The 27,500-nt window shown below is 45.8% G+C and overlaps 1 protein-coding gene across 1 annotated transcript in view; it reads right to left on the bottom strand.

The window, feature by feature from the left end:
• The window catches only part of LOC121707132 (low-density lipoprotein receptor-related protein 1-like), a 156,325-nt gene that overhangs the window by 53,296 nt on the left and 75,529 nt on the right, over positions 1 to 27,500 (bottom strand). Inside the window, 15 exon segments of the mRNA XM_042089456.1 lie at positions 730 to 904; positions 2,387 to 2,614; positions 3,445 to 3,576; positions 6,997 to 7,241; positions 8,035 to 8,199; positions 8,727 to 8,931; positions 11,359 to 11,556; positions 15,912 to 16,157; positions 16,578 to 16,671; positions 16,673 to 16,776; positions 17,254 to 17,436; positions 19,538 to 19,705; positions 21,661 to 21,741; positions 22,145 to 22,261; positions 26,286 to 26,411. Coding sequence (XP_041945390.1) covers positions 730 to 904; positions 2,387 to 2,614; positions 3,445 to 3,576; positions 6,997 to 7,241; positions 8,035 to 8,199; positions 8,727 to 8,931; positions 11,359 to 11,556; positions 15,912 to 16,157; positions 16,578 to 16,671; positions 16,673 to 16,776; positions 17,254 to 17,436; positions 19,538 to 19,705; positions 21,661 to 21,741; positions 22,145 to 22,261; positions 26,286 to 26,411 — 2,467 coding nt within the window.

Here is a 27,500-nt window from a genome sequence, read left to right on the forward strand (position 1 = left end):
GCACACACACACACACACACACACACACATATACACAACAGTCAGTTTCTCTCTCTCACACACACAGCATCTGCTTCTCATTTTCTCTTACGCCAGAGAAGCCTACGCTGGAAACATTCCTCCAGCTCTGCAAGTCTTTAAAAGAGGGGAAGAAATTAAACGAAAAGAGAAAAACAACGAAGAGGCGTTTTTCATGAAAACGTCTCCTTTAAGCTGGGTACTCACACACGCACACACACACGCACACATACACACACATACACACACACCACAAAGTCTGTTGGTGATTTACGGAGCAGTAGAGGGAGCATTTCCCTTCTCATGTATAATGAGACGAGGAAAGAAGGGAGACAGAGAGGCGGAGAGGGGAAACAATGAGAGACAGAGGGAAGGAGGGATGAGGGCAGTGGAGAGGTGAAACAATGAGAGACAGAGGGAAGGAGGGATGAGGGCAGTGGAGAGGTGAAAGATCTTGCCTTTGAAAACACTGAGGAACGCTAAGGCTCATAAGGGCTCATATGAGTGTGTGTGTGTGTGTGTGTGTGTGTGTGTGTGTGTGTGTGGTGTGTGTGTGTAGGTTTATGAGCCTGTGTAAGGGGGAGAGCCTGTGTGACCACAGTAGCTGGATAGTCTATCTAGAGGTGTGTGTGTGTGTGTGTGTGTGTGTGTGTGTGTGTGTGTGTAGGTGCACATTTGTGTGTGTGTGCATGTGTGTGTCCACACCCTCACCCTAGAATGGGGTGCAGCACCAGGCAGTGAGGTTTGTCCAGGCCCTGAATCACAGCGTTCTTGAAGGAGCCGTCCAGGCGGGCCACATTAATCTGCTTCTTGTTGGCATCATAGCTGGTCCAGAAAAGGTTCCGAGAGACCCAGTCCACTGCCAGGCCATGGGCATTAGGCAGGTCTGCGGAACCAGTCGGAACAGAGGAAGTGAGACAATCTTACGAGCAAGATTAATTACACAGGAGTGAACGTGTGCAATTACTATAACAGCTAACAGTGTCAATGAACATGTGCACATCTGCCCGAACCCTCTTAAAATGTCCCACGTTCCCGTCAGGATATGGCTTACTGGGTAATGGGTACTAGTAGCTCTAATCCCAGTCAGAAATCTCAAGGCTTTAATAGCCAATGAATTTGCCACCCCCCACCTTTTTTTCTTTACACGTTAAACGTGGAAGGGGTGCATCAATGAATCCGGAATCTGTGGCAGGCCAATGAGTGCGAGAAGGGTAGAGAATGGTCAATGTGTGGAGGGGGAGGGTCCTAGAGATAATCGAGTATGCGTAAACGTCTGTGGGAAGGAGTCAGATATCACAACCTGCTACGTGCGTTTGAACAATGACTCGTTCTTCCGACCTGCGGCTAGTGTGCTAGTGCCCAAGTCTACAGTGTCACAGTCGGATGATGATTCAGAGTCAGAGGTTTGTGTGGCGAAAAAGGCCCCGACCCAACCATTTTCCGGAAGACTGGCTGCGAGAATTCAGCTGGTTGAGGTAAGAAAACAAACTCCATGAACTGCGAATGTTGCAGTTGCTACCCCAGAACTGCAGGGAACACCAAAGTAAGTTTGCCGACACTAGTTAAACACAATCTTAGCCTCAAACATAGAGTATGCCGTTTTTTAAATATTTGTACTGTCATGACAGTGATGGTGCTGTCGGTTTACCTTCTATGTTGCACCTTCAAAGGTGCACAATAAAATGAGACACTGAATTTGAAACAGCGCTTTGTAATTTCTGCATCTATTATCAAAGTAATTAGTAATACAGTGGAAATTAGTAGAAATGTGAATATGTTGGTTAGCATTTTGATTTACGGTGTGTGCCCCCAATTTTCTGGTTGCGCCCCTAAAATAAAAAAGTGAAAACAAGTCAGTCTGGAGCCCTGAACCTATACAGCTGCCAACTATCAGGGTTCCCACTCTAAGTCAAATGTAAAATTCCATGACTTTTCCCTGACAAAAAAAAAAGAATTTCATGACTTACTATACTATTTACTAAAGTGTAGCATTCAAGAATATTTAACTTTTTAGAGTGAAACATGAATAAAGGGGCATTGAATAGTTGGGATACTCGGTAATAAGCGGTAAAGCAAATATGCACCAGTTCTGCATGAAAATATTTGTATTAATGTATTTTGGCAAGTAAATTGGAAAATTCCCTGATATTCCATGACTTTGCCCCAAAAATGATAAAATTCCCTGACTTTCCATGTCTGGAATGGACTTTCCAAAATTCCATGATATTCCAGAAATTCCATGACCAGTGGGAACCCTAAACTATACAACTGCATTTATGTAACAGAATTCACAGCACTTCCAAATGGAGCCAGCCAATGGGAATGTGAGGCAATATCTGACCCCACACGCCACACGGGACCTTACCGGCCGACACCACTGTCTCCACACCGGTGCCGTTGATGAAGGCGCGCTTAATGGTCTGCGTGCGGACGTCCGACCAGTAGATGCGCTGCTCCAGGGCGTCGTAGTCCACCACCGTCACGTTGTCGATGTCCGGCACGGTGAAGGAGATGATGTAGTTGTAGTAGGGGTTGTAGATGTCCACGCCACGGATTTCGATCTGCCGTGCGTACAGCAGGAACTGACGAGACTCTGCACAGGTGAGGAGTATGTGAGAAAAAAAACAAAGGAGATATACAGTAGCAAGGCATTCATACCATGCTGTTACAATTATATATTATATTTTCCACACACCAAGCCATACATAGACAACTACAGACCACATATACAAAGACCCAAAGTGTTCACACACACACACAACTACGTACTGTATAGAGACACAAAAGAGGAAAACTAGAAGGCACACTCCCATACCTCACAGGCGCACTCCCATACTAGCTCACTCACACACACACACACACACACACACACACACACACACACACACACTAACACTTTGGACAGTTGGACCGAATCCAGCAGGAGATAGGAGCTTTGTGTAAACTCCTGTATCCCACTCGTGCCAACCCAAACAGAGCTGACAGACGGGAGAGGAAGGGAGGAGGAGAGTGACTGAGTGAAACAGAGGGAGGGAGGGAGAGATAAATGAACTGAGGGATGATGAAGAGAGGAAGATAGGAGAGTTGAAAGACAAGAGATTCATTGGACCAGCCTGTCAGGTAATGTGTTGCAGGGACAGTGTGTGTGTGTGTGTGTGTGTGTGTGTGTGTGTGTGTGTGTGTGTGTGTGTGTGTGTGTGTGTGTGTGTGTGTGTGTGTGTAGAAAGCTCTATAATGGACAGTGGGAGGCTAATGTATGTTTGGAGAGCATTGCTACACTCAAACAAATGACTTTGCAGCAGCTCTACATTTGGTGGCTACTTATACAAGAACCAAGAAAACGGTAAAGCACGCAATTGGTGGCTACGTTGTTATCATGACGACAGGCAAGCAGTGACTGTTGTCATGGCAACAGGGTCTTACCGAAGCAGGTGTGCTTGTCTGGTCCCAGGCGCATCAGGTGGGGACAGGCGCAGGCGAACGTCTGGTTGTAGTTGATCAGACAGAGGTGGGAGCACGGTCCCAGTCCATCATTACCAGCACATGGGTTAGGAGCTGAGAGGGGAGAGAGAGAGAGAGAGAGAGAGAGAGAGAGAGAGAGAGAGAGAGAGAGAGAGAGAGAATGTGGAGAGAACAAAGAGGAAAAGAGTGAAAATATATTAAACCATTAAAGGAAGAATAACAGTGGGAGACAGAATGAGAGCTACTAACACTGCACATTAGGAGAGTGCTGTGACCATGTTAATAGCCAAACAGACAGTGTCCACTGGTGGGTCAATTGAGCATGTGATACTGGCATCAGCTTCTTTTCTTCTACCGGAGAAACAATTGATGCTGGAGGCAGATGTTTGATGCAACATCCCTCAGACATTATGAGAATAACAAAGCATGGCAGACTGTGCAAGAGGGAGAAGTGTGAGCACTCATACACACACTCATACACACACTCACACAGGTTGACCCCCATCACTAGGGGGGTTAATCCATCTCACCCTGATGGTGTTGTGGTGAGAGTGAGTGTGAGTAAACAGCTGTCCGGTGCCATCTCTCTACCTTCCTCTTCCTGCTAGATAAACGCTCACGACGGCCCTCAACGCTCGCTTCTCTGACACTGCAGATAACTCCAGCTGTCAATCATGCCAGTCCCCAGCCACATCTCCCATAACCCCCCTCTCCCCCCGGTAGACATGCAGAGGGTGGGCACTGCAGGAAGTGAGCTCATAATCTGTACCTGTAACTGGTTACCGAGGTACCTCCTAACCTGTGTAGGGGCAGTCATGGCCTACTGGTTAGGGCTTCGGGCTTGTAGCCTGAATAGGAATGGCTGAAGTGCCCTTGAGCAAGGCACCTGACCCCTCACTGCTCCCCGAGCGCAGCTGTAGCAAGGCAGCTCACTGCTCCGGGTTAGTGTGTGCTTCACCTCACTGTGTGTTCACTGTGTGCTCTGTGTGTTCACCAATTCACGGATGGGATAAATGCACAGACCAAATTCCTTGTATATGCAAGTACGGTATACTTGGCCGAGAAACCTGATGTACATTTACAAACTGTACATTTCCACATTCTTGTCTTCATGCTAGCATCACCAAGGTCAAGAGCTCTGCTTCCTAAAGACAGAGGTGCAAGTACATATTCTTGCATTTGTCTTTAACGTTGTATTAATGCTCTTTTTTTTTTTAAGTTAATTTTTTGGGCTTTTTCGCCTTTATTTGGACAGGACCGTGGAGAGTGACAGGAAGCAAGTGGGAGACAGAGATGGGGTGGGATCGGGAAATGACCACAGGTTGGATTCGAACCTGGGTCCCCGTGGGCACTCAGACCCGTATACAGTATGGTTATGGGCGCTGTAGCCTTCTGCGCCACAGCGCCCCTTAATGCTCTATTTTTGTTGGTGTGTGTGTTTTGAATGCCTACAATCTAATTTCCTTTGGTAAGATAACAAATTTGACTTGACTTGACTGTTCTTGGTTTATATTTTGTTGTGCCCCATCATTACTAGGACTGATAGTTAAACTGGAAAGTTTAATGTTTTGCTAGAGTTTGGAATAGAAAAGTCAGTCCAGTTAAACTAGTTGATTAAAAATGAATTCAAAAATGCAATAATTTCTAAAACATCAGGACACTATCTAAAACTATTCACAACAATCAGAGAGCATTAGGACAAGCTGTTTTCTGTGATTTATTATGGGAATCATTTGCTGTCTAGACCAGCGGCCAGGCGTACTGGCCATCTCTAATTAAAGAGGAGCAGGCGTTGAAAGGTAGCAGACATGCTGCTCCATTAGATGTGTGAAGATTAAGAGAGCTCTCGGCAGCCCGGAATCATCTCTGATGGTGCATTAAGCACAGCTATCTGTGTGGTATTACGCTCACGCATTCAGACCGCTCTGAGCCTAATGGAGTACAACCGCTCACACCAGTCAAAAGAACATCCCTCACTGATTACACTGAGTCAAAGAGCTCCACTGCAAACGCCACAGCAGCAGGCCAGCCTGTCGCTGGACATGATGAGGTGTCAGGGTGTAGTCTGTCAGTCTGTCTGCTAACTGCCCTGATGTGGTTTGGACTGGACATCCAGGGTGGGGGGGGTGGGGGGGTCATGAGATGATGAGGTCAGAGATCATAGACTGGGGTCAACAAGAGAGCTGTCTGGGAGGAAGAGACACATGTGGGGCTCAAGACACCCAGATAGACACTCTCAGGCAGAGCTACAGAGAGTCAACAACTTCAGCCATGAAACACAACTTGGCTTTTTACTCAGTCAGTGTACTAAGTCAAGGACTTAGACCGTAATTAAGCACATGCCGTCCACATGAAGGGCATAAAGAATAATTGTTTCCATTTCAGACTGTAAACAGGCACTCTATTTGTCAAGGAGACCAAAAACAAACCCAAACACCTGCCATGCTTTTGCAGGTGTATTTGTTATGTCTGATTTAAGGGGTATTATTCTTGTATGTGTATATTTAGTCTACAATAGTATTTTCTGCATGTGTAAATTTAAAGGGGCAATCCTGGATTATAATCCATTACACTTTCTGTTGAATTCAGCAAAATCCTCCTCAAGGTCATCAAGCTGCACATCTAGTGAGTGCTCTGAATATAAACTTTGTTCCTACACAGTTCTGGCTCTGTGAATAGGAAACAAACAACATGGACCAACCAATACTCAGTTCCAGCCAAACAAAAGCATAGCTTCAGAGGCACAAAAGGGGACAGCTGTAAATTTGACGGGCTGATAAGATCCAACAACCTTTCATCAGGATGGAGGACTGACCCTTTAACTCATTGAGTGCCAAAAACGTAATATTACGTTTTTCCTTCCCATGCGTTGAGTGCCAAAAACGTAATATTATGTTTTTAGCTTTTTTTTTTCAAATAACGAAACTAGACACTCTAACACACCTTATATGTGATTTTGGGAACTCTGTGATGAATGGAAATTAAATATATGACGATCGTGAAACTCATGAAAATGCACATCTGGACATTTTATTTGGACATTTTATCTAACTCGGTTGCCGCTATGGGTCGAATCAGTGACGCATGCACGTCAGGTGAAAACCAGGCCATTTTCGTGGGTCTATCACTAGGTGGCAGTCTCGCCAGGGCTCGCTGATCACTTCCCGGAAAGTTTACACAAGTAAGTAACAGGCAACACTTCATATTTCATGAAAGACGTTATATCTCCATTTCTAGAAAAAAACAGCGATTTTGATGAAAACTAGCCACTGTTTAGCTTGGGATTTCTCAGGAACAGAGGCGTGTAGAAATACACGGTTTGCACCCACCGAGAGCTTAAAGTCTCACCTTTTAATCGAGCTATTGTATGTGTTCATAGCTATAACACAGAATATGCTGTGGCTGTACAAAAATCATCAACAATGGTCTAGATTGCTGGCACTCTAGGACAAAGCTCCCGAAAACAGCTTGGCATTCAATGAGTTAAGACAGAGGTCATCCAGTGTGCCTTACCCTGGGGCTGTCTGGACGGGTGATACACCTGCAGGTCAAAGGGCTGCGTGTTGGTCCTCTGCACCACTGTCACGTTGTTGCCCGTCCACTTGTTGGCCTTGGCCAGCGTGTTGGTGCGCCAGTCCGTCCAGTAGACCTCTCCCCCGTACATGGTGACGGCGAACGGGTGCGACAGGTACTCGTGGCCCCTCAGCACCTCGATCAGCCCGGAACCGTCATACTTGGCAGAGTAAATGGCATCAGACCTGGAGACAGAAGAGTGAGAACGACTTCAATCTGGTTAGCAGTTAGCAACACCGACAACACCGTAGGTTTCACACCTATGGAACACACAAGAGTGGGGTAAGAAGAACTTGATGAAAATCTAATCTCTAGTGCAAGGGGGTTCCGGACAAAAGCGTCTGCTAAACCCAATCAATGGAAAAGAAAATGTAAAGTGTTCACAAGCCTGGGTGCTCTGTGTGGTGAAGCCCATTTGGCTGGCCGTCGTCTCGCGTCTGATATACAACCATCATGGTTGGCAAACGACGCCCTAAAGCCAGCGTCTCATTAGAGAGACTGTAAAATGCTCGAGCTGGCGGGCTGATATAACCATAAAACACACACTGGCCTGATTAATAAAACACGACAGACAGGCTCTCAGCTGCCAAGCCCTGCAGTGGAGCGTCTCAGGAAATACAGCCTCATCTGGGGCTGGACTGGCTTCACTGATGCTCCACTGATGCAAATGGGAGCCAAATCATATTGAGAGCATCTTTCCAACAATGCTCTGAGCTGGGGGGTAGCCTATCACTATTACTATTTCAAGCAGAGTACAGCCAGTATAGAGGGTATCTGAGTATTGAAAGTGTGTTTGAGCATGTGTGTGTGTGTGTGTGTGTGTATGTGTGTGTGTGTGTGTGTCTGTGTGTGATTAGGGGTAAGGTAAAAACAGGCAGAGAATGTGTGTGTGTGGGAGAGAGAGAGTATGTGTCAGTCTGTCTGTCTGTCTGTGATCGCATATCTGTTTGAGAGAGGGAGGTTGCCGCAGGCTCTGACCTGGCATCGATCCAGAGGATGCGGCGCTCCAGGTAGTCAACAGTGAGGCCGTTGGGCCAACCACCATTGCCTGTCTCCTTGTGGACATAGCGCCGGCCCTCACCACTCATGGACGCTGCCTCGATCCGTGGCATACTAGCGTCCCAGTCCGTCCAGAAGAGGATACTGAGAGGTGGGAGGGAGAAAGAGAGATGGGGAGAAAGAGAGAGAGAGAGAGAGAGAGAGAGAGAGAGAGAGAGAGCAGTGGAGCGAGAGAGTGCAGACAAAATGAAAAACAGAGAGGCAATGTGATAATTGGATCAAGGGAGAATTACAGCTTTCAAGGAATGTATTGCTAAAGTAATAGAAGACAAACAATCTGTCTCTGTAACCCTGTCCTGGAGAAGCCTAACACTGTTAACTTCAGCTCCAGTCCCGTGTTTGCCTAAACTGAGTGCTTGACAGTCAACTGCCTGTCAATTTGTGTACAACAGCTAGCAATAGTGCAGCTGTGGGATCCCACTTATTCCACCGATGTCCAGTAAACATTTCAGGTTCTCCTCAGAATGTTCTCATAAAGAGACTTCTTCGACTTTCTTTCATCGTGTCAGCTGAAACAGCTTTCTAGGGAGAATTAAGGAGCTGTGTATTTTCCTATCAGTTTCCATGACAACCTTGTTATTTCTTTTTGGGTTTTATTTGTGTGGCATTACCCTTCGCGGGGGTCGAGGGCGATGGCCCTGGGGTGCTCCACTTCTCCGGCCAGCAGGGTGGTCCTCATGCTGCCGTTCAGCTTGGCCACCTCGATCTGGTCCAGGTTGCTCTCCACCCAGTAGATGTTCCCCGCGATCCAGTCCACCGCAAGGCCCTCGGGAGTAGCCAGACCGTACTGGATGACCACATCAAAACTGGTCAAGGCTACGGAGGACAGGAGGGATGAGTCCAAGGAGAGAGAGAGAGAGTGAGAGAGAGAGAGAGACAGATAGAGAGCGAGACAGATAGATAGAGACAGACAGACAGAGACAGCAAGAGATAGAGTGACAGAAAGAGAGAGCGAGAGGCAGAAACATAAATTACTTACTAGAGATAAGTGCAATGATGTAGCAAGCTGAGCAAGATAAAATGCCAACATATGCTGGCTAACTGAGGGCTTTCAATGAAGTGTTTGAAATGTTGACAGTTCAATTAAAGTCACATCACCTGGAGGTGGCGATACCTCAGATGTGTGGGGAGAGACATTTAGCTGCCCAACATGTCTCATTCCCCTCCTCAACCCAACAGCAGGGCTGACGCTCATTCAATTTTAAATTCTGGGCAGGCAAATTGAATCCACAGACGCGAGTCTGTGCATATTGTTTCCTATGGGGACTTTGCTAACTGAATGAATTTCATTCCCAGTTTATTTCCCCAAACCGAAGCACAATGAAGCTCATATTCACAGCGTTGCTCCAGTGGCTCTTCCCTGCTGAGCATCAGGCTCTCTCTCAGCCTCTCCGCTCAGCTCAATAGCACCTGATTGATTCACACACACAACACTCACACACAACACTCACACACACACACACACACACTAACACCTTCCCCTAATGGCTATTCACTCTTCACAGCCGTCTGCTAACAACTAGACATTTCTAGACATGTCTAGACAGCTACGTAGACATTTGATTTTTTCACTATCATTACCACTCTCCCTTTCTCTGTGCAAATCAGATCGCTGCTCCCTCAAACGTCAAAGGTTCTCAGCGTAATCCTTCCAGAAGCAGTGGAGCGAATCAACCCTCTTCAAAGGGGGGCCGGGGCGTAGGATGTCTTTAAGTTACGATAAAATCAATGGGAGCATCGGTGGCAGGAGAGAGACACACACTCTATCCACAGTCATCATTCAAGTCCACAGCTGCAGTTTTGGGGTGGAGAAGGAGACGTGTGGCTTAAAGTAGGCCGGCGTGTCTGCAGTGTCTCTCTCCTCTCCTCACCTCATCATCACACTCCCACCTGTGTCCCATTTACCTCATGTTTGGACATGATGGCAGAGACGGCTAGCATGCAGCAGATCAGAGAGCGAACTAGCTTACTGTTTTTCTTCTGTAACATCCTACAACCACAATTACTGGGAATGGACTAATCACAACAAACTAGCTATTATGTTGTTATGTTAGACACACACACACACACACACACACACACACACACACACACACACACACACACACACACACACACACACACACACACACACACTCGTGGCACACAGTGATTTAGTGATGATGGGGTAAAGTGGGCCTGCTGCACAGATTTGATTTGATTGATTGTTTTATCCTTTTGAAGGAAGTCCTGCAGTTAAGACTGATTGCCTTTGCCTTGCCATGAGAATGTCCACACACTCGGTGATTGATTGCTTTTGCCTGGCTGCTGTACGGCAGATGCTTCTGCGCTCTGCCAGCCACCCTACTGGGGAGTTGCAAAGGAAACAACGCGGCCAGATTTCACTGCACGCTCTGCAGAAACATTTGGATAAAAAACAGCAGGTGATCCCCAAGATCTTTTTTTTTTTTTTTTTTCAAATGTATATGTTTGATGATTGTGGCTGGAGAGTTTGTTTTGCCATCCAGCCTGACGCCTCATTTGATTCATCCAGCGGGAGAGGCCTGCAGCTCCCCACTGGAGCTCTTTCACTTCCCTGCTGGATGCCTCTCGCTTTGATACGGGCGTTTTCAGATGCCTGTGAATGAGACTGGCCTATCTTACACTCCTAGGGGGCTGGGATCCACACGCTCAGCATCAGCAGATTTCAGCATTGGTAAGGAGATACAGTATGATGCTGTGGTAAGGGGCATAAGCTCTGTAACCACTGAATATGAAAGCCCTAATCCAAAACAAATGGGGCTACTGGTATGAGCAAACTCATATGGGAAAAACTAATTAAAATGTCTTTTTTCCAGGTCATAACTTCAGTAAGATAAAATGATAAAAGACTAGCAATTGTACTCTGCATCTATGGAAGAAAACCATACTGGGACCTGTTGGGACTATGGTGTGCGGAGGGTAGAACTAAACCGTTCAGGAAGTATTACAAGGTTCTAGAAGGCTGATACACTTTGAACCTTAAATCAAGTAACTAGAGTTAAACTGGCAATCTACCACTGCCCATTAACTTATCAAGATGTAATAGTTGACATTAGGATCAATTAAGCTAATTAATCAAATTAGGAAGTGTTTTTTTCTGAATATCGTTTTTTTTTTTTTTTTTTTTTTTTTGCTGTAGTACATTATATCTGGCTTTTAACTGTTTTGACCAATTCTAAGGTCAACTCCCCCCCCGTGGGGCTTTGTTGTGTAGCTACTCACCTCCGTTGTCGGACAGCTTGCCGCGGTAGATCTTGTCCTCCACCACATCAGTCCAGTAGAGGGTGTTCTCCTTCAGGTGGAAGTCCAGGGCGATGGTGTTCCTTAGGCCCGGCACCAGCACGCTGAACTCACCCTTGTGCAGGTCGATGCGGCGGATCTCGTGGCGGTTGGAGAAGATGATAAAGGGCTTGAAAGGATCTGAGAGGGGTGGGCGAGAGAGAGAGGGGGAAGACAACATCATCAGCATCATCATCATGAACACTACCATCTGGATCCATTTGCATTTCATGTAGGCCAGTGGTTCTTAAAGTGTGGGGCGGGACCCACAAGTGAATAGAGAGATGTCAAGTGGGGCGCAATGAACAGGAGGAATCTTTTTTTGCTGTTAATCTTTAATAATGCCTTTCTTTTTTATGACAAGATCAAAGATTCAAAACAAAATAGCCACACACAAACGTAGGTGTCATAAACAGACCGACGTTTGAATTAAAATAGCATCTGATCCAGCGGACCAAGACAGGAAATGCAACATAGACCGTTTGTTTAACATTACCATTTTGCCGAGTTGATGGGGTCAGGTGGGGCTTGAAAATTCCCCACTTTGGAATTTTCTGAAGCCAATGAACCATATCATCATTGGCTTCATCTTTTGGAGTGAGGAGCAGAGCATGAACATCATCGCTATGACCAATATCAGCTGTACTGCAATTCCCATCATCATCCTCATTTATTATAAACACTATCACTGTCATCAATACTGACATCATCACTGTCACCAGCACCACCACCATCATTCATTATCAATACCGACAGGGTTCTTCTAATTCTCTACAATATCATGGTCATCATCCTCACCATCGCCACTGTCAACTTCTCTACTGTCAGCATCACTGTTATCATCATCCCAATCGTCATCATGTTTCCGGTTTGTCATCGTCATCGCTGCCAGCATCAGCACTACTCTGCTCTGACAGTTCTGTTTCTGTTTGAGGGGCTCTAAGCAGAGTCCAACACCAGCCCTGTCTCCTCCCTGACCCATATAGCTCCACCGCTGCAGGGCACTTAGCAAATCGGTCATCAGCGCCAGTCCCTCTCCGAGAGGCCCCCGTGAATAAACCCCGGGGCCCTGGGGGAGCGCCCCGACATCTGCTGCGGCTATCCCCCCCAGCTTCCTCACCCATCAAGGTCAGAGAAACGCATTCCATCAGAGATCACCTCTGGAATGACCGGAAAACTAGTCAAGACTCGCCTCCCTGTGTTAAAGGAGTGGGGTGCGGGGAGTTTCTAAAATTAAACCAGTTCTTCTCATACACACACACACACACACACACACACACACACATAACACACACACACGCACACAAACACAAACACACACACACACACACACACACACACACACACACACACAGACGTCACACTGCTTAGAATGGCCCATGGCAGATTTCCATGGTTTACCAGTGGATGTGATTAATTGCCACCAACATCCTTTTTAAACATGATAATTTCACAGAACATATCTAAGTCTGCTTGGAGCCATTTTTTCCCCCTGTGGCGAGTGAGTGGGAGTCGAACTAAAATATGAAGGGACTCCTCCTTCATTTCCAGCCGGTAATAAAGTCAAACACAGCACATTTGTTCACCTCTTAATGAAATAAGATAATGGCCAGGTTGAAGTTAGTGTTTTTCAATCCTGCGCTAATGAGGATTTATGCTGGCTGTCCGGGACTGGCTTATCTCCGGCAAGCAGGCGCTGGTTTGAGTGACGTGGCGGCATGTTGCACAGACAAGCGCCACGGGAAGGAAAAAGGGAGGGGGGGGGGGGGGGGTGGCGAGGAAGAAATGGGGGGAGAGAGAGAGAGCGAGAGCAAAGGATGGGGAGGGAGGAAGGAGGAGTGGATAGACTGTGGTTGAAAAACAGTGAAAGATGAAAACTGATGTGTTCACAGCGTGGTAGCTGCTCATCCCAAGAAGGTCTGCTTTTTCTCCTCCACCTTTTCCTTTTTCCTTCTTTAGACTTTTCTAGTATTCATCCGTTGCCTCCCTCCTCTTTCAAAGCTCTTTCTAGAAGATGTCTCCGCCGTCATGCTGGTCCCATCTCTCACTGTCTCATTCACTGGCTGACACAGTGGCTTTGTCTCTCTCCTGTCTCTCTCCGCCTGGCTGCCTACCTGACCTGCTTCTCTCTTCCCCTCTCTTCCCTTACAGTGTATGTATATGTGTATGTATATATGTGTGTGTGTATATATATATATATATATATATATATATATATATATATATATATATATATGTATATATGTATATGTATATATATATATATATATATATATATATATATATATATATATATATATATATATATATATATACACACACACACACACACACACACACACACACACGTATATATATATATATATATATATATATATATATATATATACATACATTTTTCTGATCAGTGCTCAGTCACTCAGCAACCATAGGATGACATTGCACAAAAATGTGCAGTGGTCTCTTAATTTTAATACATCATACACACACACACACACACACACACACACACACACACACACACACACAGTATACGTCTCTTATATCTACAGTAGTTTACTCTCTTCCTTCCATCTCACTCTCTGTCCATCTGTGTATGATGTATGCTGTGGTCTCTGTCCCTTCTCCATCTCCTTCCACTCCTCCTCCAGACACCCTGCTCTGCTTCATGTCATCACTCCATTCTTCCAGTTTGGGTTTGCGTGACCGCTGATAAAAAAGAAGAGGGAGTGGGGAAGAAAAGCCACACCACTTCCTGCCAAAGCAAATCTCTGGTAGTGCCTGGTCCACTCGCATGGCGAGCCCACTCACAAACCACACCAAACCAAACCATTTCCTGCCAAATAGCACACTCCCCCGCTATCTCCGCCCAATTCACTTCACTCGTCTCGTCTCCTCTCCTCTCCTCTCCTCTCGTCTCTTCTACTCTCCATCTACTCCCACTCATTCCAGATCGAAACCGCCATTTCCTCTCCAAATACGCTGGACTACTGAGGAGGAGAGGGGAAAGAGCAAACAGATTTGTTGAGGCTCTGTCGGGATTTGGAGTGCGATGGTTTGGCTTCAGGGTTCCGTCATGGTTGTCACCTATAATCCCAAACCCCGAGACCGCATCTCTGATTCCCAGCCCTCCTCGTCATCAATCTCCTCTCTCCTCTCCTGCTTGCGTGATCGTGTGATCATAGAAGTATTCCTGGAGAGAGAGCACAGTTGTCTGGGAAAGTCCTGCGCCGTCTCTAGTCTCCAATTTCGAATGTCTGTTTCATCTCCTCTTTTTGTTGTTTTCTGGAAAATTCCATCTTTTTCCGAGCCTCAACATCACTGCACCCTCCCACCCCTCACACACACACACACGCACCATTCTTTCTCACACTCTTTGTCATGGAAAAAAAGTCTTCAGTTGCATCTCTTTCTCCCTCTCTTTCACCCGAGTTGAACTTGATGACACCACACTGCCCTGGTGTGAGATTCAGTGTGTTCTCCTTCTCCCTCTATTGATTGCTCGTCTCCACGAGCACAGCTTTATTTTCTCATTCTCATTCAGCTACAGTCACTTTTCATCCACCAGTTTCAAAGCGCTCAACTTCTTTGTCCTCAGACTTCTAACTTGACTTCACCTTCCTAACTTTTCTTCACCTTCCTAAATTGAGGTGCGGCCTTATTTATGCCTTTCTCTACTCTGTCTTTCTCTCTCTCCATCTCTCATCATTCTTTCCTTTCTTCTGCTTGCTCCTTGCTGCCTCTCTCTCTCTCTCAGTAAATGGCTGCTTCTGAGTAAGGAGTTTTTGGTTTGCTGTACCAATAAAGGTGGACTTCAATCTCCCCCTCCTCTCACACCTCTCTTCCCACATCTGTCTTCCCACACCTGTCTCCATCTCTCCTCTCTTTGTCACTTTCCTTTTTACTGATAATTAAAGAAAACTGGAAATTCATGTCTTTCCCCTCTTTCCTCTTTCTCTCCATCTCCTCACCTCTCTCCCTCGTGGTCCCTTGCTATATTCCATTCTTTCACTCTCGCTCTCCCTCCCACACCTCATCTATCTCTACCTATCTCACCTTCCTCACCTCTCCCTCTGCTCCTCCCTCAACCTCTTTTTAATAAGGCCCATTCACACCAAGAACGATAACGATAGCTATAAATAAATATCGTTCTTGTTAATATGAATGACTATGTTCACACATAAACTATAACGATAACGACATGAAGAACGATATCGTTGGGGATCACTTTCAGAGCGATTTTCAGAACGATAAAAAGCTAATAGCCAATCAGAACCCATTGAATTTTAACCGTCACATTCATTAACACAAGGAGAGACTTTGTTTATAGTTGTTCAGTGTGAACGCTTTTATCGTTATGGTTATAGTTATCGTTATCGTTTTTGGTGTGAATAGGCCTTTACTCTTCATCTTTTCTTCTCTCTATCTCTTATACACACCAGTGCTCTTGAAGCTGTCCTTGTCTGACCCCCCCCCCCCCCCCCCGACTCTCTTACCAGTACTCATGCAGCTCTCCTTGTCCGGCTCCAGGACCCAGCCGTCGTAGCAGGAGCACTTGACGCTGAACTTGTCCTGCGAGCAGCGCTGGCTGCACTTGAGGTGCTTGGCGCAGAAGCCCTGGATCTGGCATGTCTTGTTGTCATTGCCCAGCTCCATGCCCAGCGGGCACGAGCACAGGATGCCCTCGCCGGGAGCCACCGTGCAGTTGTGGCTGCAGCCGCCATTAAAGAGCTGGCACAGGTCTGAGGAAGAGAGAGAGAGAGAGAGAGAGAGAGAGAGAGAGAGAGAGAGAGAGAGAGAGAGAGAGAGAGGAGAGAGAGAGAGAGAGAGAGGGAGAGAGAGGGAGAGGGAGAGAGAGGGAGAGAGAGGTTGAGGAAACAAAAAGAGGGAGAGGAAAGGGATACGGACACATTAAAATGTCATATTATCAGTAAAACGCTGATTCAATTTCATCCAATCACCCTATTTCCTACATCATGTCATAATAAACCAATCTTTGGAGGCGGGTTATATTTTATGTTTAGGTATTTACTATACACTTTAAAAAATGTAATTTTTTTATTTATTTATTTTTCCATTTTGTGGTTGTGATATTCATTTAAAAGGCAATCTCAGAAAAGTGTGTTGTTTTGATCTTCAAAAAGCTGTTTTCCTCCCCATACCACAGAGCTTCTCGTCTGAGCCGTCAGGGCAGTCCACAGTTCCGTCACACATGCGCTCTATGGGTAGGCAGATGCTGGAGTCGTTGGCACACACGCCGGTGCGACATCTTACACATAAGGGACTCGCAGTTGTCCTCGTCCGAGTTGTCCTCACAGTCACTGTCCCCATCGCACACCCAGGCCTTACTGATACAACGTGCTGGACAAAGGTCAAAGGACACAGAGTTACCAACGTACCTCCTACAGAAAGTTAGCAACTTTGTTGGTTGCAATTCAATTTTCTATTGCAAACTAACTAAGTTGCTAACAGGTTAGCAACTATGGTTTTGGGAAACGCACCCCAGGTTAGCTGACCAAACGCCTCCCCAACCATCGACTTTATGTAACAGCTGTAGAACTAGCATTAAAACCTACTAGCAATCTCAATTCAATGTTATATTATATTGCTGTACACAAAATACAGTGAGCTAGGTTTGTGATGAGCATTAGTTAGCTAATGTATAACAATGTGATATGATTGATGGTCAAATAATTAAATAACTAACATTATAGCTATTTGTAATGAGATACTGAGACATTGAGACAACTTGCCAATTCTCACATAACACTACTACCAACACCTGACCTCTTACAAAAACTACAACATCCACATCTCCCCAGGACTGCCATACATCACCGGAGTCCCTGCAGCCAAACTTGACAGCAGGGTCGCACATGTGGGTGACGCCATCACAGTTCTTCTCGTCGCTCAGGTCCATGCAGTCGGTGTCGCCGTCACAGCGCCAGCGCATGGGGATGCAAAGGCCGTCCATCCGACACTGGTACTCATCGGTGTGACATCCGCCAGGCGGACGAGTGGCTGTGAGCGAGGGAGAGAGAGAGAACGAGAGAGAGGCATGGAGTTTTATACAAGACTTTAATACATCAAGTCCCAAACCATTCCGTATCAGTATGTGCATTATAGTGCATTAGGGAAGCTTTGTTGACAGATGGGGTAGACGGGCCTTTGATGTTTGAGATCTAAGTGGTCATATCACTTAAGCGAGCGAGAGAGGAGGGAGAGAGAGAGAGTGAGAGTGAAAGAGGGAGAAAAAATAGCAGTGACCTTATCATGCCAATAAAGCATGCTGAATTTGAGAAAGGAGAGGCAGAGGGAGAGATGCACAGGAGGGACAGAGACAAGGTAAAGAAACAGAGAAGAGAGGGGAGAGAAGCATAGAGAAGAGGAAAAAGAAAAGGGAGAGAGAAAGAGAGAGAGAGAGAGAGGAGAGAGAGAGAGAGAGAGAGAGAGAGAGAGAGAGAGAGAGAGAGAGAGAGAGAGTACAGTAAGGAGCAATAGAGAAAGAGAAACAACAGAGACCAAGGCAAGTTAGTGCTGTGGGGCAACAGGCTACAGCGCCCATACCATCTACGGGTCCAAGTGCCCACAGGTACCCAGATTCGAATCAGACCTGCGGTCATTTCCCAATCCCACCCCCATCTCACTTCCTGTCACTCTTCACTGCCCTATCAGAATAAAGGCAAAAAGCCCAAAAAAGTAGTAGACGAGAGAGTGATTGGGTAGAGGCAGGCAGACTAGTTGAGGCATAAAAAAGGCAACAAGGTTAGAACAGGAAGACAGAGATACAATAAAAATGTCTCAAAGGGTAAGTGAACTATTTTTCACTAACCGCTTACACTGGCGCACAGGTCTGTTTTGATGGAACAGCGCAAGCTATCTGACAAGCACACTCATCCAAAGAGAATCCACACTCCAGGTCTTTTATCGGTACATGCTTTGTGGGAAATGACCCCGTGAACTTTGTATTGCCCATTATAATGGTTTACAAGAACTACGTTCCAAGAAAAAAGGATTCTTCAATTGTCGACACAGATGACTCTTTTCCAGTTCCACCGACAATCATTAAAGGAAGTTGTCTTAATAGAATCTGGTCGAGCGATCAAGCTTACTGTCAAGAAACTTTGATCTATTTCAGAAGAACTCTTTACTGGGTTATTCTGTGAGCGCCAACTAGACCCTATGAACTAAGATCTAAGAGCTAATGAGATCACATAAAACACAGACAGGGTCTATAGATCAAGACCCTACATTACTCCTTAACCTGGAGTTTAATACAACTGAGAAGAATCTGGATCAAAAGCAGGTTTATATCTAATGACAGTCAATGAGAAGGCAGTAATAGTGAAAATGATTTATTTCCATTGGTGTCCATCTTTTCTTTTAATCCGGAAGAGAGGAGAGACCAGACTCCTGACTTCAGTGTGGAGTACAAGATTCCTTCCATCATTACCATGCCTGGTGAACAAAGTTCAGCTGTCGGTGAGAGAAAAGTTCAGATGTGCTGAACATCTTACTCATTAATGAGCATAATCAATAGGCAGCAACATCAAAAGTTTAGAGTAACTCTAAATCTGCTGATGCTGTGAGCATCTTTGAAAGAGCAGCATCCCAATAAAGATACAGGAACCTGAAGAGCCAAGCACAGCACCTTTTTAATGCTCAAAATGAGAACCTGCTCGGACAAACACTGTGGTTTGTATAAACTGTACATCCGCAGAGGCACAGTGGCCAAATTTAGTGACCGAGGTGGGGAGACCCGGAATGTGAGAGCACTGAGGTGGAGGCTGGACAGGGAAACAGAAAACCTAGAAACAACTAGACCATCACACAGACTCAAAGTAAATACAGCACATTGTCACTAAAGGAAAACAAGAAAGAGAGAGGGAAAAAAGGAGATAGAGAGAGAGAGAGTGAGTGAGAGAGAGAGTACACTTCTTTTGATCATAATCTCTCATTAAACATAGAGTTGAGGATGTTTGCGCCACAACCATCATCTTCGTCAGTGCAATCCGCCAGTGGATCATCAAGCTCCTCTAAATGTAGAAGCACAGACAAGGTTTCCTGTTGATTGAATGAATCCAAGCAGCCGGATTCTGTGATTGAAGGACGGGATGCTCACCCTGATTGGTGCAGTTGGCGTGGGTCTCGTCGCTGTAGTCTCCGCAGTCATTGTCTCCGTCACAGGTCCAGTAGTCGGGGATGCAGCGTCCACTGTTGCATTTGAACTGTGAGCTCGAGCAGGAGTGACTGCAGCCTGCCTCGTCACTGTTGTCCCCGCAGTCGTTATCTGCAACCATGCACACAGTCAGGGACTCCGCTACCACATGTGTGTATGTTTGTTTGTGTGTGTGTGTGTGTGTGTGGTGTGTGTGTGTATGTGTGTGTGTGTGAGAGAGAGAAGGAGAGAGAGAGAGAGAGAGAGAGAGAGAGAGAGAGAGAGAGAGAGTGAGAGAGAGAGAGAGTCTGTGTGCGTGTGTGTGTGAGAGAGAGAAGGAAGGAGAGAGAGAGAGAGAGAGAGAGAGAGAGAGAGAGTGAGAGAGAGAGAATCTGTGTGCGTGTGTGTGTGAGAGAGAGAAGGAAGGAGAGAGAGAGAGAGAGAGAGAGAGAGTGAGAGAGAGAGAGAATCTGTGTGCGTGTGTGTGTGAGAGAGAGAAGGAAGGAGAGAGAGAGAGAGAGAGAGAGAGAGAGAGAGAGAGAGAGAGAGAGAGTGAGTGTGTGTGTGCGTGTGTGTGTGTGTGTGTGTGATCTGCATACACTAGCATACAAACAATACACATGGGCTCACACACTTTCACTCCGTCTGTCACTCACCCTCTATCACTCGCTCACACACACATATACAGTAGTACACAAACACACGCCCACATGCACTTGCAATCAAACATACAAAAAAGCATACACCCACACTAGCATATAAACACAATGCTCACCCACATATTGTCATATATAAGCAAATACACTCAAACACTCACATGTACACACACACACACACACACACACACACACACGCACACGCACACACACGCGCACACCCACACGCACACCCACGCTCCTACATACTTCTATGCCTCTGAATTGGCTAAATTGGCACTGGCCCAATAGGCCACTTCAGTACATCTTAATGTCAGAATTCTGACCACCACACATTTCTACTACTCACACAGCATAAACAAACATTCATTTAACCCACTCACACACACATGGTATCAACACAAACAACATCAGCAATGCGTAAACAAAGCATTATGGCACATGAAACAGACAATGAGGGTAAAGAATTTAAAAAATGAAAAATCACAGAAACTGCATAGATCAGACCATGCACCATGGGGGGAGGGATTGGCTGTGTCACACTCATTCGTTGTGAGAGCTTTCACTCACATACACAACCAATTAGCTTAAAGCCTTTTGTGAAGAGAGGAAAGCTGGACTTACTCAAATGCATGCTTTTTAACAGTTCTTATGATTGCAGTCTGCAAACAATTGTCTCATAACGCTCACAATTGTCTCACAATTATAACATGTACATAATGACAGAACTGCTATATGCTTCTAAAAAGCTGTCTACTCAAATGAATTATGATAATAAATGAACTATAATGATAAATATACTCAATATGACTATGCATCTGTTCAAGTCCAGCATTTGGTGGAGAACCAATCATCTCTCTCATCTGCCTATGCCACGCCTACTCTCTCAAACAGCCAATGGCATCCCTGTGCTCGTGCTTTCCTGGTGGACATGGTTCATATATGGTGCATGTCGATCTATGCACTAACCGGTTGGGTTCGGACAATTCAACTCATCAGAGCCGTCCCCACAATCCTTTTCTGCAACAAAGAACCAATCGGAAGACAGAGGGAGGACACAGGAAACATGACGTTACAAACCAGACCACGGAACACAATGACCAATGACAATGAGGCTGCCAGCACAATGACACATGCCTCATATACATGCACACATACACACATACATACATACATACATACACACATACACACATACACACATACATACACAAAACAACATAAAACACAAAACAATGGAATAAAGCATACATAAAGGGTATGATAAGCTTAACAATGCATGTCAATTCGCACAAATCCACCAACGCATACTACAGAGGAGATGCATAGAGAGAAAGGGGGATCAATGGAGGGGAATGAAGGGATGGGAGGCTAGGGACTGTAGAGAAGAAAGGAGGAAGAAAATGAAGAGGAAGAGAAAATGACTCTCACCATTGTCACAGCGCCAGTTGATGTTGATGCAGCGGCCGTTGTCACAGGTGAATTGAGTGAGAGGGAAGCAGGTAGGGTAGGCTGCAAAAATAGGAACACACACACACACACACACATACACACACACAAATGTAAACAAAAATGCAAACCTCCATACGTAGCCCCTCATGCTTTGTATCTTGTGTGGAAATGTCCCTGTTTCCCTAGTTTTATGTGAGAAATAACATTATAGTACAGAATGCACACATTCACAACGTATATAAAATCACACCAGCGTCAATGCAAGTACGAGCGAATGAATGGACTGGACAGTGCAGTGCCCAGACGCAAAGACCCTGAGCACATTCAGACTGTCCGATTCCTGAAGGTGCTAATGCATGTTGACTCTGGTACTGCTCTGGTCTGGTGTTTATCCACCAGTAAGCCGCTCACTACAGACTGTTTGAGTGTTCCTTGTTTTGCGGGTTCTAGAGCCTTTCCATACCACACGAGGCGGGCTCGTCGGAGCGGTCCCCACAGTCATCGTCCAGATCGCACGTCCAGGAGAGCGGGATGCAGCGGCCGCTGGCACAGGAGTACTGGTTGGGTGGGCATGTCCGAGCTGAACGGGGGGAAGGGAGAGGTGCATGGTCAGAAATGCATAATACAGCTCTGCCAGGTGTTGTTGACCACAGCTGCCCACACAGAAAACAGATGGATCTAGTCCATCCGTGCTATTGGCCAGATATGGGCCCATCCTGGGCATAGACGCCGATTTATGTTTCCATCGGTGGGTGCTCAAACAATTAAATGCCCGATACCAGTGCCCATGTGTATTGTTGCCATACGGTTTTTTAAAAGTAATGTATGCACTTCAACACTTTAGAAAATCAACAGCGGCCGACACACAAAACGCCAATACAGTTTGCGGGAGTCCATGGGCTCCAAAGGACTGCCAGGGATATTCTTAGGCCCATGAATGGTGTGCCTTCTCACAAAAGCATAGTCTGGGCTCAGCTAGATGTAGCTTTCTCCTTCACCAACCTGTGAGCCTATGAGGCAGTCACGTCGTCAGTGGCACTCTCAGGTCCTTCTCATCTGCTGATACAGCAACATGAGTATTCCACTAGCATTGCTCCTCATTGCCTTACTCCTTTCCTTTTCAGAATGTTCTTTCTATCCATAATCATCTCCAGTGTCTTTCTTCAGTGAATTAGCAAGACACCATCAGAAGCCAACAATCATAAAACACCTGTGCCCGCGCTCTCTCTCCCCTGCACATGAAGCTGTCTGCGTGTTGTAGGCCAGATTTGCGTGACTTCTTTCTATCTGCTTTACTTTTGCGAGTTGTGACCAGTGTTTAGCTGTGTCACAAAACAATAAGCTTTGTCAGACTACTTTAAAAATGATATTCAGGGCTATATACAATTTAAACATTCGGGGCTGAAGACCCGACAAGGCCTTCTTCAGGTGGGAAGTGTCAGGAATTTTCATACGAGAGACGCTCTCATTGGTGGTTAGGATATGGAGTAGGGGATTGACAGCAACATAGCCAATCACATTATGAGAGATGCTGACGTGGGTGCTCGATATTTTCCGTGGGTGCTCGAGCGACGGAGCACTCACGGTATCGGCACCTATAATCCTGGGCCTCATCGGAACCAGGTCCATTTCAGAGACCGCTAGAATATGGCTGCGTCCATATTTTTCAAACAAAAATGTAATAATGTGGACACCTGTGGACAGGCTATATTATGCAGGCAAGGACTGTGCCTGGCACATTGGGGCTATTCCCCATCACTGCCTGCCTTTCAGGCAGACATTACCATGACGCCCAAATAGCTGTTGTGTTCTCTGTGAACATGTTCCCCCTGCTCCATCGGTGGAGCTGTGCAAATGTAATAGCCTGCTGTCAGGCTGCTGGAGCCATTTCTCTGCACTCACTCTGCTATTACAGCTGGGTGGCCTCAGAGCTGTCCATCACGACAAATACCCAAGCACCGGCCTCTTGTGTTGTGACTTATGAGATGATGAGTGGGGCTAAGAGAGTGTGTGTGAGTGTGTGTGTGTGTGTGTGTGTGTGTGTGTGTGTGTGTGTGTGTGTGTGTGTGTGTGTGTGTGTGTGTGTGTTCCTCAATTTCTGTGATAATTGGCAGTCGCCACATCTGGAGAAGGCGCTGTTTTTTGTACCCATGAACTGAGACCAGAGGCATAGGCTATTGGGTTTACAATGCCGGTATCTAAGATTTTTTGTGTTCAATGAAATCTATTGTAAAATGTAAACATAAATAAAGGTATTAAAATGTGTGTGTGTGTGTGTGTGTATATATATATATATGTGTGTGTGTGTGTGTGTGTGTGTGTGCGTGCGTGCGTGCGTGCGTGACCTTTTCACAGTGCGAAAAATGCTGAATTAAAATGACAAGAAATGACAAGGAATGGCCTTTTCAGACCGAAGAGAAGTAGAGCCTGACGAGGCCTGTGACACACACACACACACACACACACACACACACACACAACAATCTGCCTGAAACAACACTAAAGGTCAGCAGCCTGTCTGTAGGTCTCTCAGGAGGCTCGGCACACCACTGAGCCAGCTGTTCTCTGTGTGTGTGTGTGTGTGTGTGTGTGTGTGTGTGTGTGAGTGTGAGTGTGAGTGTGAGTGTCAGTGGGTGCATGTTTTTGTGAAAAATGTTCAAGCGCCCACATCATTGAATATGTATGAAAAAAAGAAGACAAAGAAAAATTCATTTGTGGAAATGAACTGGGTGTGTTTCTGTCTGTGTTTGTTACCATGAACTTCACGTGGTCACGCGTGTCTGTGACCGTATGCACCTTTATGAGTGTGTGAGTGTGCATTGGTGTATTACCACAATGTAACTAACGTAACGTATAAGATAAGGCCTTGCCCTAGAGAACTTTGAGTAGTGATACTGGAACGTGCTGTTGCCAATGACTTTGCTCCCAGTATCGTGAATAAACCTGCAGTGTTTTCTCACACCGGAGTGTGCCTGGAGATTTTTGACCACATTTTGGTGGCAACAGTAGGGATACCTAACTCCGAGAAGCAGCAATGAAGCCTGGAAGGTGTAGGACCCGGATAAAAGTTGACTGACGGAAGACAAGGGACAAGACCGTGGAAAAAAAAGCAACAATGCCCGCGGGACCCATCCTTGCCGGAGGGAGTCATCCTGTGTCTCGGATACGGTATTGCCGATTGCCGTTCTGTGGTCACAGGCACCTAGGTGCGATTTTTTCTCTACCTCTATGTAGTTAAAAATAGGCTTGTGTGTGCCGGGGTGTCTCCAAAGCAACTTGCTCTACTTGTAGGAAGGTAGAAAGGTTGGCTTGTGAACACAGCCGAAGTGCAAATGATAAAGGATCTGCTAAGTGAAGCAATCGGAAGGATTGACTTAAGCGCTTGATATGGGGATTGGATTGGTTTGGGATAGAGCCTGTACTCAAATTATTGTTAGACAGAGGAGCTATTGTGTGTTGCAGTTCCTCCCCAGTTAACACACAAATTTTGCTCGTCAAGAAGCCTGATGGCACCTTGGAGGATTGTGCAAGAATTACGACTTGTTAACAACACTATTCACCCAAGGCAGCCTACTGTGCTAAATACTTGCACCATCCTCTCTAATCTGCCATCCACTGCGACATTTTAACAGTCATTGATATCAAAAAATGTGTTGATGTTTTATTAGGAAGTCCATCAAACGAATCATGCCTGACTGACACAGTAGCATTGTTGTTACCTGGCCAGTGTGGGACTTAAAGTCTCTAAAGACTTTAGTTGCAACTCTGTCAGGAAAAGTGACGTACTTGGGTCATATACTTACTCCTGGCTGAAGGGCCCTGGATGCGGCGCGCATCACTGCAATTACTGCCTGTCCGAGACCCAGGACAAAGCAGCAATTGTTACGCTTCTTAGGAATGATTGGTTATTGCTAACCTGACTCCCGCCAGATGAATTTCGTTCCGCCTAGCTCCACTCATCCATCTGGGTGGATCAATCCATTGAAATGTTGCTTCAAAAGGCTGGGCCTAATCAAAAAATGCTTGCATATGATTGGATAAGCCACTTGTCTGTCATCTATTGACGTGCTACTTCAACCACTCACATCGAAGCCAACCTGTGATGCTGATAACAGTCTCACAGTCGCTTCTATGCTATGTCACATCTATGAAACTCCCGCCCTGCGTCCTGATTGGTTCTACCATAAAATCTGGTGCAGAAATCACTCTCAACGGAAAAGTTCTCTAGGGCAAGGCCCTATCTTATACACGTTAGTTACATTGTGGTAATACAAAGTCATGTGGCTACTCCAAGTAAGTAAGCTAATTGGCCAATACAATACATATACATCCTTCAGCATTTTCTTGCCATAGTCCATTTCCTGTCAGGATATTCCTAATATTACTGCCTCAGGCAGAATACCCTTAACTCGTGACAAAAGGGGTCGCATGACCTTTATTAGAAAGTCATGACACGGAGAGAGCAAATGACAGACAAAGCAAAGTTGATGCATAGTATCGAATGTATAGAAAAGCATACACATAATATATGAAAATGTATTGTTAATCACCTCTATGTAATAAGATTTTTGGATATGTAATCCAATGTTCTACCACATGTGTACCTGAGCAGGTGTGGTTTGACTCATCCTCGTCGTTGCCGCAGTCGTTATCCCCGTCACAGAGCCAGCGCAGCGGGATGCAGCGGTTGTTCTGGCACTTGAAACGATCAGCAGGGCAGGTGTGCTGATCTACACACACACACACACGCAAACAGACACACACACACACACACACAAACACAAACACAAACACAAACACGCACACACGTACACACAAACACACACACGTACACGTACACACACACACACACACACAGATTGAGAGTGAGAAAAGAGACAGCAGGGGGTAGGAACCCAGTGTGAGGGCTCACGCCACAGGGAACTACTTAGCGTGGGACACTGAATCAGGAACAAAGGACCTCAGCACCAGAGGGAAAACAATGCCTTCAGTGTAGCCTAACAAAAACACCTCCGAAACACACACACACATAAGCACACGAACACATTAACACCAACACCGCCACACACACATACACATACACACACTTTCACATTTCTGTTACATTTATCTGTCATCATTCGAAGACACTCACAGACATACCACGGGATAATGGATAGGGAATGTAATCAGCTGAACAGTACTGCATACTTTATGGAAGAGAGAGAGAGAGAGAGAAAAAGACAGAGAGAGAGAAAAGAGAGAGAGAGAGAGAAAAGAGAAAGAGAGAGCGCTTAGAGAGATAAAGAGGCAAGAGAGATTAGATGAAGTGGATAAAAGGACATAAAAAAGAGAGAACAGATAAAGATGCTGTGGCACATTTATGGAGTGACTCCTGAGGGAATATGATGTAACCACAGAGAGAAAAGAAAGACAGAACACAGAGTAAAAGAAAGAGAGGGAGATAGAGAGAAAGACAGGGAGGGACAGATTAAGATAGGAGAAGGGAAAAATGATCGACTTATGACAAGAACTCAGCAGAGAACACAGCAGGATTAAAGTATGATGATGTATCAATCGGATACCCAAATTTTTCTTTGTGTTCAGTCTGAATGTGGTGATGTGGTGTGTGAATGTGTGTATGGTGTGTTAATCACAATATGGTGTCAAACAGGATATCATCTCCCATCAGGTAGGTTGTGTGTGGTGTGAAACTACAAGGACTGACTGGGCACATGATTAGTCTGATGATTATGATGATCAGTGTAAGTAGCATGACACCATTATAGGAACGTCATATATTACCAACAGTCACGTATGTCCAACCTCTTACGTGTATG

This window comes from Alosa sapidissima, chromosome 4 (genome assembly GCF_018492685.1).
Source record: "Alosa sapidissima isolate fAloSap1 chromosome 4, fAloSap1.pri, whole genome shotgun sequence".
Taxonomy (NCBI): domain Eukaryota; kingdom Metazoa; phylum Chordata; class Actinopteri; order Clupeiformes; family Clupeidae; genus Alosa; species Alosa sapidissima.